Here is an 11,448-nt window from a genome sequence, read left to right as displayed (position 1 = left end):
GTTGAATTAACATATTTAATTTAGTCAACAACTGGTGGTCAGATGAATTACACTATTAAAACCAGTCGATTATTCAAATATTGAGAACAAAAATGACAAATTTAATTCCAATTCCAAATCATTACTAGATACAGAACCCTTCATATCCCCTTGACATACATCAAATAGAAATTTTGAGTAGTATCTTTTGACCCATTGTTGCCAAAATAGTAAGTCAAATAAATGCATCTTCTACAAAACCTAAACATGCTTTGAAACTTGAAAGTTTGAACAAGGTTTCTATTTTTCCATACGAACCCTAATGTAAACTTGTATAGAATAACGTTTCAAAGTTGTTATATTTGTATTTATTCACATACTAGATCAAGTAATTTTCTAAAAGGAGAAAAATGCATGTATTTTTGGTGTTACAAAAGGCCATGTTCATGTATTACCTGGGATGACCTGTACATCCTCCACCAAATTAAAAAAGGGCGTCGGTCACGCAAGCCTAAGAAAAACCACATTGTTTTTTTATTGTCTGAATCTCAATGATAGAGAAAGAGTCTGCAGTTTAGTGCTGGAACCAAACTATGGTATCTCTTTCCTCGTCTCATAATTGGAATGGTTTCTTAGATTCGTACACACTTGGCATTATTACTCCCAATTTGAGGTCCTCTACTGTCTAGTCTCTCTGTTCCAGCAAGTTCGGCATTTTGTTCGGCTTGAAGGAGTTGAAGCACAGTCTGGAGGTTTGCACCTGCTCAGCTTGCTCAGTACAATTTGGTGGCAAAGATCGACGACCCATTTTCTGGTGAACGGTAATGCGGTGAAATGTTTTGAATTTAGTGACGTTTCAGTTGGAATCTCGGTCTTTTATTGGGAATTTCATTTCTTTAGTTGGAAGTTATTTGACTGTAGATCAAGAGACCATATCTTTCATTTTTGTATCTGGGTTTGGGAGCTTGTTTTGAATAGGGGAAGTAAATTAGTTTTGAGCTTCGTATTGGCTGGAGGGTTAAGAGGGATTAGTTGTGAGATGTTCATACTAGTCTGACTAGTTTCTTATTATAGTGGCCAATTTTGTTGGAATATCAGTAGTAAAGAGGAGTCATTGGAGGAAGAACATATAGCGAAAGCTTGGAACTTTGGAAAATATACTTGTAATTAATGTTCAATGAGAAAGGCAACGATGTCAGGCAATTAGGATAATGTGATGTCTTATGCCATAGCATTGTAAAGGAGGCAGAATTTGAAGAAAGTTGGATCAATTTGTGTTTGTTTTGATGGCGTCTATTAGAAGAACATTGTCTCCAGTGCCTCGAGCAGGAATTCCGCTGAATGGGGAAGTCTGTTCGGTTGCTTCTCCTTTGTCCAAGTCATCATCTTGTACTCAGAACTATCCATCATCCAATGGATTCTTGTCATCCTTGGCAGCTTCATTAGATTCTCAAGCTTTTGTTCTCGGTGTTTTTTCTCCAAGGACTTCTAGGCCTTTTGAGAAATCAAAACCCAAGGGGCAAGTTTGGAGAAGGGCGCTTTCCCATTTCTTCATTTGTTTCATGCTTGGTATCTTTATTGGGGCTACGCCTTTTGCATCAATGACTTTATCAGCAAATCTCATGTCAAAGCATCAAGACTTATCCTTTGAAATGGTATCCTCAGTCGGGTTTCATCAGTTACATGGTAGTGTATCCAGAAATGTAACACCATCAGGTAGTAGGAAAATGCAGAAGAATGTTACAATGGAGTCACAAGTCAAGGAGTGGGGAACAACAGAAGGTATCATAGTTAAAAGTGATATGCAGAATCAATCACTCATTCAAGAAGCAGATTTGGAGTCCCGAAAGCTTCTGATAATCGTGACTCCAACTTATGCTCATCCGTTTCAAGCCCATAATCTGCATCGTTTGGCACACGTGTTAAAATTGGTCTCACCTCCATTGTTATGGATTGTTGTGGAAATGACCTCACAATCTGCGCAAACAACTGACATCTTGAGGAGAACTGGGATCATGTACAGACATCTTGTGTGCGAGAAAAATCTCACTGATGTAAGAGACAGAAGTGTTCATCAGAGAAACGTTGCACTTTTTCACATTGAAACTCACCGTCTTGATGGAATCATCTACTTTGCAGATGAGGACAACATCTACTCAGAAGATCTTTTTAAGCAAATGAGGCAGATTAGGTACTTTCTTGCTCAACTCAACCATAATTCTTATTTAGTTTTATAATGCAATGCTGTTACTATAATACTGTGGCATCTTTTTTGGCATTACCACCTACTGATCATCATGTTAATATAAGAGAAATATAGTTATATCTCCATTCACCAGAATTTATGATTTTTTAGCTTGTAGACAAGTAAGCTTGAGAGTTCTCCTCACAGCAAGTACACCACTTCAATTTATTTAGTCTCATTTCCTGCTGGAAATTTTTTGCATATCCTCATTGAGTCTGCTAATTCAATTTTGAGTTGAGAGACATGTTTTAGCTTCCAAACTAAATGTTAATTTATTTTTTTTTTGTACAAAGTTGCAAACAGCAGTGTTTCATTTATTCATTTTCGGTCCTTTCAATGATGTCATTTACTTCTGGCTACAGTTGAGATACTGTTATCTAATTTGCCACATTAACTGCTACTTGTAATTTGGACAAATGTTATGTTATCCTGCCTGTAGTAAATTTGCATCAGAGCTAGACCATCTTCTTTGCCCTTCTAGTAAACTTTGTGATTAACATTCCAGTCTCTCCGTACTTAGTGGTGACAACTCCCTCCTTTTCCCTTCTTAAATTCAATTGCAGGCGGTTTGGAACATGGTCAGTTGCCAAAATAATAAGTAACAAAATGCAAGCTGCTATAGAGGGCCCGGTTTGTAATGGAACTCAAGTAATCGGATGGCATACATTTGAATCAAGTAGAAGATTGCAGAGATTCTATGCTCAAATATCAGGATTTGCCTTCAATAGCACTATACTCTGGGATCCCAAAAGGTGGCATCGACCGACTCTTGAACCTATCAGACAGCTTGACACAGGAAATGATGGTTTCCAGGTTGTTATCTCTTGCTCCATAGTTTCCCATTATCAATTTAGATCACCAGACAGTATGGGCACATTAGCAAACTGATGAGAGTGATATACTGACTTTTTTTTTTTTGCAAGATGATGAAGAATAGGGTTCGAGGGTTACCAACTCGAACCCTAAATACTCCCTTACCACTCACAATGATGCCCTGGTTTAAGTTGCTAACTTTACTGATTTGCATTTCCAGGTGAGCACTTTCATTGAACAGATTGTGGAAGATGAAAGTCAAATGGAAGGTTTGCCGCAAGATTGCTCAAGGATCATGGTTATCATGAATCGTCTAATGCCTTATATCCTCACAAGTGGTTCATGAAGAATAATCTAGATGTCATTGCTTCACTTGCGTGAATTCTTGATGTGAATGCAGTCCATATGAATGGCAAGTAAATGCCTTCTTAAGAAACATAAACGAGAATATGAGACGGTTAATGTCTTCATTCTTTCAGAAATATTTTGCGTATTGTCAGCAAGAAGGGTAAAAAATGTGGAATGTCCGGTTCCGAACCAAAGTCGAGATGATTTTTTATGGATATTCAAACCTTCATTTCCTAATTCTGAGGTGAAGTTCTCTGTGACCATCTCAGATCTTAGAAGACGATTAACCTCAAATCTGATGAATTGGTTCTTCACTTTCTCCATTTCTCTCTTTTTCCTAATCCTAGTACAAAATTGCCAAATATAATTCACAAATTGAAGAGAGTTGAGTTGATCTATAACATGAATTGGTGCCACATCCAGATGACTTACATGAGAGAAACAACCCGTCTCTATATTATGTACCCTGAAATCCTGAAGCCATTCTGAGCCACTCATCTCTCGAATGCAATGAATCTCATTCGATTTTCCAGGATTTCGTTCCATATACATTTAAATCCCATCATGGAGGGGCAACAATTTAACTAGTCAGGAATCTAGTTCACCAAAAATAACATCCAAAATATGTGAGAAAGCCTAATCATGTGCAACAAGTCCTAGAATTCAAGGCACAAGAGAGGGGTTTTTCTTCCACCACAGCAACCTTGCTCTCGTAAGCTCCAACACCCCATTTAGATCCATACCAACTCTATCTTCAAGTATTAGCCATGCTCTTGCCGCTGCTTCCAACGGTGGCTGGACCTGATACGGTTTCTAGCACAACCCAACTCATTTGCCACAGTCTGATCTAGCCTTTCCATCTTCTCAGATAAAGTCTGTGCAAGCGCTTGAGGGGTTCCCCAAGACAGTTTTGAGCGGTTCTGCAAGCAAAAGTAACATTTAAACAAACTCTGCCAAGTTTTAATACGTAGAGAGTATATGTTATGGGAAACCAACAACATTAATGCACATACATCTGCCTTAATAGTATGCCTTATGCAGAAAATGATCAATTTCATGTCACCAAGATCAAGGGCAGGTAGATCAGGATCCACCTGAAGAAGAGGCGAACCCTGATGAAGCAGACGCAGCCCTTCCGCGGTGATGGCCGCCTGAGGAAGAGCCGGCTGAAGATGATAGACGGTCGCCAAGCGACTCGTCGCGCCGGCATGACTGAGTCGCTTGAAGTAGTAAGTCTCGCCGCGAGCCGAGCGGCAAGAATCGCACGCCCCTCACAAGCTTCATCGGCGCCTCCACGTCTAGAAAGACACTAGTTAGTTAGGACTGTTTAATCTTGAATTGGGACAAGAACAACAACAAAAGTTTGACATTTCGAATTGTTTGTTCAAGTGACTCAGTACATCACAAACTGGAGAAAATAGGAGAATTCAAGTGGTACTACGTAAACTAATCATGCAAACAACAAATGCAGTATCTACAAAGATCATTAAAGTCTCAACTTGAAGCAAACACAAACATAAAACTAACCACATCACCAGCAGCATCAAGGGGCGACCTCGGGGTCTTATTCCAATTCCAAGCATTGCATGAGTAAGCGTTTCCAGGACTTACTTCGGACATTTTAAGGGTTGAACCCGAATCTTCGGTGGTTTGGGGGCCGGCGGGGAAGGGGGGAACGTTTGGTTTAGACAGAACCCGTAATCTTATGAAGACCACGCGAGGTCGAGGGTTAGATGTAGTGCTATGTGGCATGTTTTGATTGGTCTATTTGTCTAACAAGGGTGACGTGGCCAGTTGAACAGGCCGCGGATTGAGATAACTTGGCCGTCGCTCTTTGTGATGGACCAACAATTTGCAAGTGATTCAAAAAAAAGAGAGTAGAAAATGGAAAGTCGAAGCTTGAAGAACAAACTGAAGGGTCAATTGGCTACACAAATTTGATCCAATAGCCATTTGCCCCTATCTTCGAATTTAGTTGTTGGTAATTTCATTCCAAATTAAGTTGTTACCTTCTTTTCTTTTGATAATGATAACTGGCCGGGGAAATAAGCTGCATTTTGTATTTAGCACATCATCTGGGTACTAATATTCATTTGCATTGTTTCGGAGGCCAATATTCATGAGATTATCTCCGAATGCTTTGCCATTTTGTATTTAGCTAAATACTAGTCCTTCTATTTGTTGCGAGTCTCACAGTTTAAACATGTGATGAATCATATTGATGGCTTAAGATTTGTATCCGAACTTCCATACAATTTTTTCAAAAATATTGATGGCCCCCTCTCAGCAATTTGTTCGAAATTTTGTATCCGAACTTCCATACAGATACCTTTTGGATAAGAGTTTTCTAAATTCTTGAGAAATTCTGAAATGATGGAATTTAAATTCAATTCATTGAAATTCCATTATTTGAGATTTGAAATGTGTGATAGATTAAGAAAGTTTAAAACAAATATAAAAAATAAAATTGTAAAAAGTCTTGTTTTAGAAATATAAATTAAATCCTGCAAGGAATTCGGAAGTGACACCTATTTTGATGGAATTTCAATTCCGTCAAATTTTAAAATTTAAAATTTTGTGTATAATAATGTCAAACGAGAAAATTGGCCTTTAGGTAGGGATTAATCTACTTAACATCCTATTTGAGTTTATCGATATTGTGTACATATATATACGTGATACCGCATTTGATATTGTCCATAATATAGCTTTCCACAACAATTAGGTCTGGCTAGCTAGAGTTGGGTACTTCGTATCTCCCCTGCTTCCCCAACGTACATTCTTGTTTTCCACACAATGGTGAATCAAAAGATCAAAAGAGGATGAAATTAACGATGAGGTTCATGACGGAAACTATTCTTGATTGACATGGACCCGAACTGATTAGTGACTTCAATTTGGAATTATTTACTTAGAGCCATTCTAATACCAAATGAGAGACCTTTTACATGAAGTTTGAAAACCCAGGACCAATGACATCTAGTACAAGGTAGTAGTCAGAGGAGAAAATAGCATAGTGGCAGCACCAATCCAGCTGGTTATGCCCAAAAATGCAGCAGCTAGCTAGCTTCCTTCCCTAGATGGAGCGTTAGGGCGTCAACAAGTAGGACAGACATGATTGATGTGGAGCCACAGGACAATGCAATCTTGATGTTAATAGTGTGAGCAGGGCAACTGAGTAATGCTGCTATGATTTTTCTGTGCAAACATCTCCATACAAATAGCACACTCCTCTAATTCATCATCAGGTGGACTCGTGGCTTCCTCCAAAGCCTGGATGAATGATTCAGTTGCCGGAATCAGCTTTGCCCTGTAGTATACATCACCCACGTCCAAGTGCGCCTCCTCCGTGTCTCTAAATATCACATCGATGAGCGACACCTCGATAATCTTAAGAAAATTTTGTTAATCAAGCAAGTCTAAGCTATACAAATCAAGGCCAAGCAAATTTCAAAGATAATCATCAATTAAAGATAATCAGATATAATTGTCTATTCATGTTCTTCCTGCCTAAGCTACATTGTAACCTATATAGCCATTCATGCTTCAACAATTTATTAACAAGATACATGCAAGCCACATCAACCAAACTAAGACTAGCATTATCAAACCCGTAAAGGTAAGAAAAAATTGAAGTTCTCTTATTTATATCAACAGAACACATACATCTCTCATTGCAGCCACAAATTTCTTCACCAATCCAGCCTTTCTTAATAATTACTTTACACCTAGTTTGCTTATAATTTACCCTAAACCATTGCTCCCCAATCCATTCCAACATATTTAGGTCCTAATCTGGAAAATGAATCAATATGTTTACCTGCTGGTGTCTGGATGTTCTGTCAACTCATTGAGCCAGACAGACCATTCATTCTTAGTCATATGGAGATACCACTCACTTGGAAGCAATCAGAAAGGCTACAAGATAAAGAAGAATCGTTGAATATAAAACTAAAATGAGTTTTATGCCCAAAATTCACATATAAAATATCAACAAAAGTAACATACAAGCAAAGCAATAAAATCAATCTTATTGAAATCACATGTATATCTTGAACCATGTCAAAATCAAGCCCAAAGCAAAATTACAACAATAATGATGAACGGAGATATGACCCAAGTGTAGATATCCCCGGCAAGCAGCTCTAAAAGCCGGATGAGCGTAGACTAAAGCTATGATCACAAAAGGTGAATGCCCTGTAATATATGAGCCAGCCATCTCTTAATAATTAACTTACACCTAGTTTGCTGGTTCCCTAAATCATTGCTCCCCAATCCATTCCAACAGATTTAGGTCCTAACCATGGAGCAGATCATAATTTCATTACTTTGTGAGAATGCTTACTAAATTTTGATTAACCATGGCTTATAAGGATTTGTACACCAGCCTCATTTAATTATTCCTAACTGCCCCCTATCAAGTCACAACAATAAAGTAAACCAAGAGAAAGGAATCAATATGTTCACTTGCAGCTAGAGATACAAAAGAATTTACAAACATGCCAAATCAATCTATAGCTATCAAGCGAGTACAAAGATGTATAGAGCCCACAGCCATGCTAGAGATGAGGCTAGCTAAAACGCTATACTAAATCACTCAAGGCCCAAGCCAAACTGGTCTGCAATCCTAGCCAAATTCATAGCACTAATGACAGACAATCTAGCACCCCTAACAAGACTACGGAACCATCTGCTGAACCCAAATGATGAAGACAATGCCAGAAACATCAAAAATAAAAAGAAAAGAAAAAAGGTGGCTTTCGACTGTAAAGAAGGAGTGGTTTCAGATACATCCCAGGATCAAACAATAGAATTAACTGTAAATGGGAAGACTAAACAGCATACATGTAATGCTTATCTTCGGGAAGACTCATAACTGTTGAGAGATACCTGCCTAGCTTGTTCCGTAACTTGTTCGCTTCCCTCGGAGACCCAGCTATGATCCTCCTGTACCTTGCAAATCTCTCCATCCTTGTCTTTGCATCGCCACTCGCCTTCTCCCTCGAGAACTTCAACTTGAGAGTTCTAATACGTTTCAGAATTGGAAATTCATCATCATACCGATGGGTTTCTGGATTGTAGTTTGCATATGCATCGTACCGGCGGAATCTGATCGGAATTATGTCCACGGTGCTTCGGAAGGTCCTGTTTCTATGCATTTGAAAAACTTTGCTGCTAAATACATGACGGCTCTCAAACAGGGCTGGGGACTGCATGCTTTTCGCTCTCTTCTTCAGCGGCGGCGATGGGGTGTTTAACCTAGTTGAAACCTAAATCGACTATCCGTATATATAAGGAAATGGTTTTCTTTTCCTTCTCGAAAAAGATAAAAAAAAGAAACGGAAAGGCTCTAGTTTCCTTTACCTTCTCTGAAAAGAAAAAAGGAAACTGGGCTATCTGACCCATTTTTGACTTTGGGCTTCTAGGCCTGGATATGGATGTGGACCCTTTTTCGGCTTTTCCAGGTGTTTCTTTTAAGTTTATTTATTTTCTTAGTTTTTGTTTGTTTAGTTTTTTCAACAAGTCACCATTTTATATTATAGTTAACGGAAATGGATGGGTACAGACTTTGTGTCTCTTATTTGTTGTCATAAACTCAAACGGAAACAACCACCTACTGACATATGAAACAACGTGTCACCATATTAATTTATGTGTGGTAAAAGTATGAAAATTCAGTATAAGGACTAATTGCATTGTCTATTATCTATCCAACAAGTTCTTTGAATCGTTAGCAGTACGTAGTTTCTAACTTGGACTCTTTCTCCTTAGAAATTAAATAAAATACATTCTTCTTCGTTACCTTTAAAAGAGTTGCAAACCCATGTTCACCAGTTTGAACCCATTACGTACTCATCTAGAAAAAAGATTCGTTTTGGTTATTATTAAACAAGCAGATGTCGTGTTTGCTTGACATCGGTGACTCTCAAGTCTCTATTTTAAAATTCAAAAACGTAGTATATCCATCTCCCCATCCTCAATTGCTAAATTTGCTACTCTCAAATTTTCATCATTGTCTCCCAATTTTAGTCGTTTTAGCAGACTACTTGACAGTCTTAATGGTTTGCTTATTTGAGCTCGACTATCTCTTTTGCGACCCTCAAGTTAACAAAAGTTTCTATCACCATCGAGAATTGAGTTCGTTGAAATTGTTTTACGTGCTACAAACTTACAATTAGCCTAGGTTACAAATTCATCATGGCTCCGTCAGTGAAAAAATATATTACATATTTTGTCTACCATATACCTGTCTTGTTCTTTATTTCCTTAAACTGCGAAATCCCACTTTGCTACCTCACTTGAGAAGTTGAGATTGTCAATAATGCAACCGGATCCAGATTCTCTGCTTTGATTTCAGTTGCTTGGATTTGCTTAGATTTGCTTGGATGTCTTATAACCATTAGATGAAGTAAGGATGACATGGTGATCTTAGATTGTACTAAATCTAATGGTTAGAAGTCATCCAAGCAACATAAATCCAAATAAATAAGCCAAATTCAATGCAATCAGCATATCTGATAACGATTGGGCAGGATCACTAGAGTTGGATACTAAATCATGTCTCCGCCGTGATGATCACTTAAATGGTTTTTGTCTTTTATGGGCTGGTTCGATGTTATGCTATTGCTACACGTAAAAGTTTATATAGTATTTACCTTCATTTATGGTATGTGTTAGTGTTTTTATCCCTCTTTTGAAAGCAAGGTCTTTTGTCGGTATTTGAAGAGTACATTGTACATTTCATATATGTTTCAGCTTCTTATTCATACAGTAGTGTTCTCATGGTCACCTAGTGACTAAGGAAATCATGGTCAATCATCGTTGGATGTAAATCCAAGGGTAAAAAACAAAATAACTTAATGTTAAAATAATACTTCTCACCCCTATATTTACATTCAACGATGATTGACCATGATTTCCTTGGTCACCTTGTGACCATGTGAACACAAGTACCGCTTATTCATATATGTTTCATGTCCTATAGTACATTTCATGCCCAATAGCTTAATTTTTGGCCTGATCATTCGTCTTCTGTTTAATAATCTGTCAAAATCTAAAACTAATGTTCTTGAGAGATGAAAGACATGTTTTCATGATGGATTACAATTTATCCTTACCAACTTTCGTGACGGCCAACCCAACAATAACTACCCCGATGTCGAGAGTTGATTGGATGAGCGACTCCGGCGATGGCTTGGTGGTGGTGCAATCGTGACGGCGTGACTCTGTCTTGATCGGATCGTCTCGATCTGGGTCAGATATATCAGATCTGATCTTTGGTTGCGACGGATGGACAATGGTTTTGCCGTTCTACAGGGTGAGGGGCCGAGAAGCATGGTCGGAGAGGCAGTTCGATGTTTCTGGCAAGGCGACATGGATGGTGAGGCGTCAACAATGGCTAGAGTTGGGGTCGTTCAGGCTCGGCTAGCAACGGGTTCTCTCTCTACATCATGTGTGGAGGTTTGGGCCAGGTCTATTTTTTTGGGCCCGGTTTGGTGTGTGATGTTTTTTGTTATAAGTTATTTTTGTTTGTTAGTTACAATTTACTTTACGTTTTCAGTAAATCCTGATCTCTATTTGGTCTGGACCTATAGGTTATGTCCCGGCTTGCATGTCTTGCGTGTCATGTTTGCTCTAGGTAGGCAGCGAGTTCATTGTTTCGTCAAATGGTCGCAGCCTCCTAGTGGTAAGATGAAACTCAGTGTCATTGGTAATATTTTCTAGTGGCAACATATGGTTTTGCATGAGCATTGTCTTTTCGGTATGTACGTAAAAAAAAAAAAAAAAAAGTAAGGCAAGATGAAACTCAGTGTCACTGGTAATATTTTCTAGTGGCAACATATGGCTTTGCATGAGTATTGTCTTTTCGGTATGTCGCAAAAGCTGTAAAGCAAATGAAGTAGCCAATAATGCACTCATTGCTAAATTGTGCTTGTTAAAATGCATAGAATTGAAAATTCTTGTTATTATTTCGGGATGTTGAGGCAATATGTCCTCCCCTTGTATTATGCGGTCAACCCCTATTTAAAAAAAAAAACAGTTTATCCTTAACAACGTTTAGA

At 38.4% G+C, this 11,448-nt stretch overlaps 1 protein-coding gene and 1 pseudogene across 3 annotated transcripts; one reads left to right on the top strand and one right to left on the bottom strand.

The window, feature by feature from the left end:
* Positions 1 to 561: 561 nt before the first annotated feature.
* On the top strand, positions 562 to 3,516 carry LOC101305816 (annotated as a pseudogene). The gene is made up of 3 exons (XR_184030.1): positions 562 to 2,170; positions 2,788 to 3,037; positions 3,258 to 3,516. The product of XR_184030.1 is annotated as a probable beta-1,4-xylosyltransferase IRX9H-like (transcript).
* Positions 3,517 to 6,271: 2,755 nt separating this feature from the next.
* LOC101305131 lies at positions 6,272 to 8,576 on the bottom strand. 2 transcript variants are annotated; one of them, XM_004291142.1, is made up of 3 exons: positions 8,276 to 8,576; positions 7,206 to 7,303; positions 6,272 to 6,775 (listed from the first exon to the last, which is right to left on the bottom strand). In XM_004291142.1, exons 1-2 carry the CDS (start codon positions 8,542 to 8,544, stop codon positions 7,264 to 7,266), a joined length of 309 nt encoding a protein of 102 aa, XP_004291190.1. In that variant the 5' UTR covers positions 8,545 to 8,576; the 3' UTR covers positions 6,272 to 6,775; positions 7,206 to 7,263. The 2 variants fall into 2 exon arrangements, 1 of the variants encoding a protein (XP_004291190.1); XR_184029.1 differs by lacking the exon at positions 8,276 to 8,576 and adding an exon at positions 8,231 to 8,246 and having other exon boundaries at positions 6,272 to 7,303.
* Between the last annotated feature and the right edge of the window lie 2,872 nt (positions 8,577 to 11,448).

This window comes from Fragaria vesca, linkage group LG2, assembly GCF_000184155.1.
Source record: "Fragaria vesca subsp. vesca linkage group LG2, FraVesHawaii_1.0, whole genome shotgun sequence".
Taxonomy (NCBI): Eukaryota; Viridiplantae; Streptophyta; class Magnoliopsida; order Rosales; family Rosaceae; genus Fragaria; species Fragaria vesca.
The sequence above is the reverse complement of the archived record's forward strand: the minus strand, read 5'-3'. Positions and strand labels throughout refer to the sequence as shown.

Excerpts from the sequence above, each read along its gene's own strand:
- LOC101305131 (XM_004291142.1), bottom strand. The coding sequence starts at position 8,544 with ATGCATAGAAACAGGACCTTCCGAAGCACCGTGGACATAATTCCGATC. Across the intron at positions 7,304-8,275 it reads TTACGGAACAAGCTAGGCAG|CCTTTCTGATTGCTTCCAAG; the intron begins GTATCTCTCAAC and ends TTTATCTTGTAG.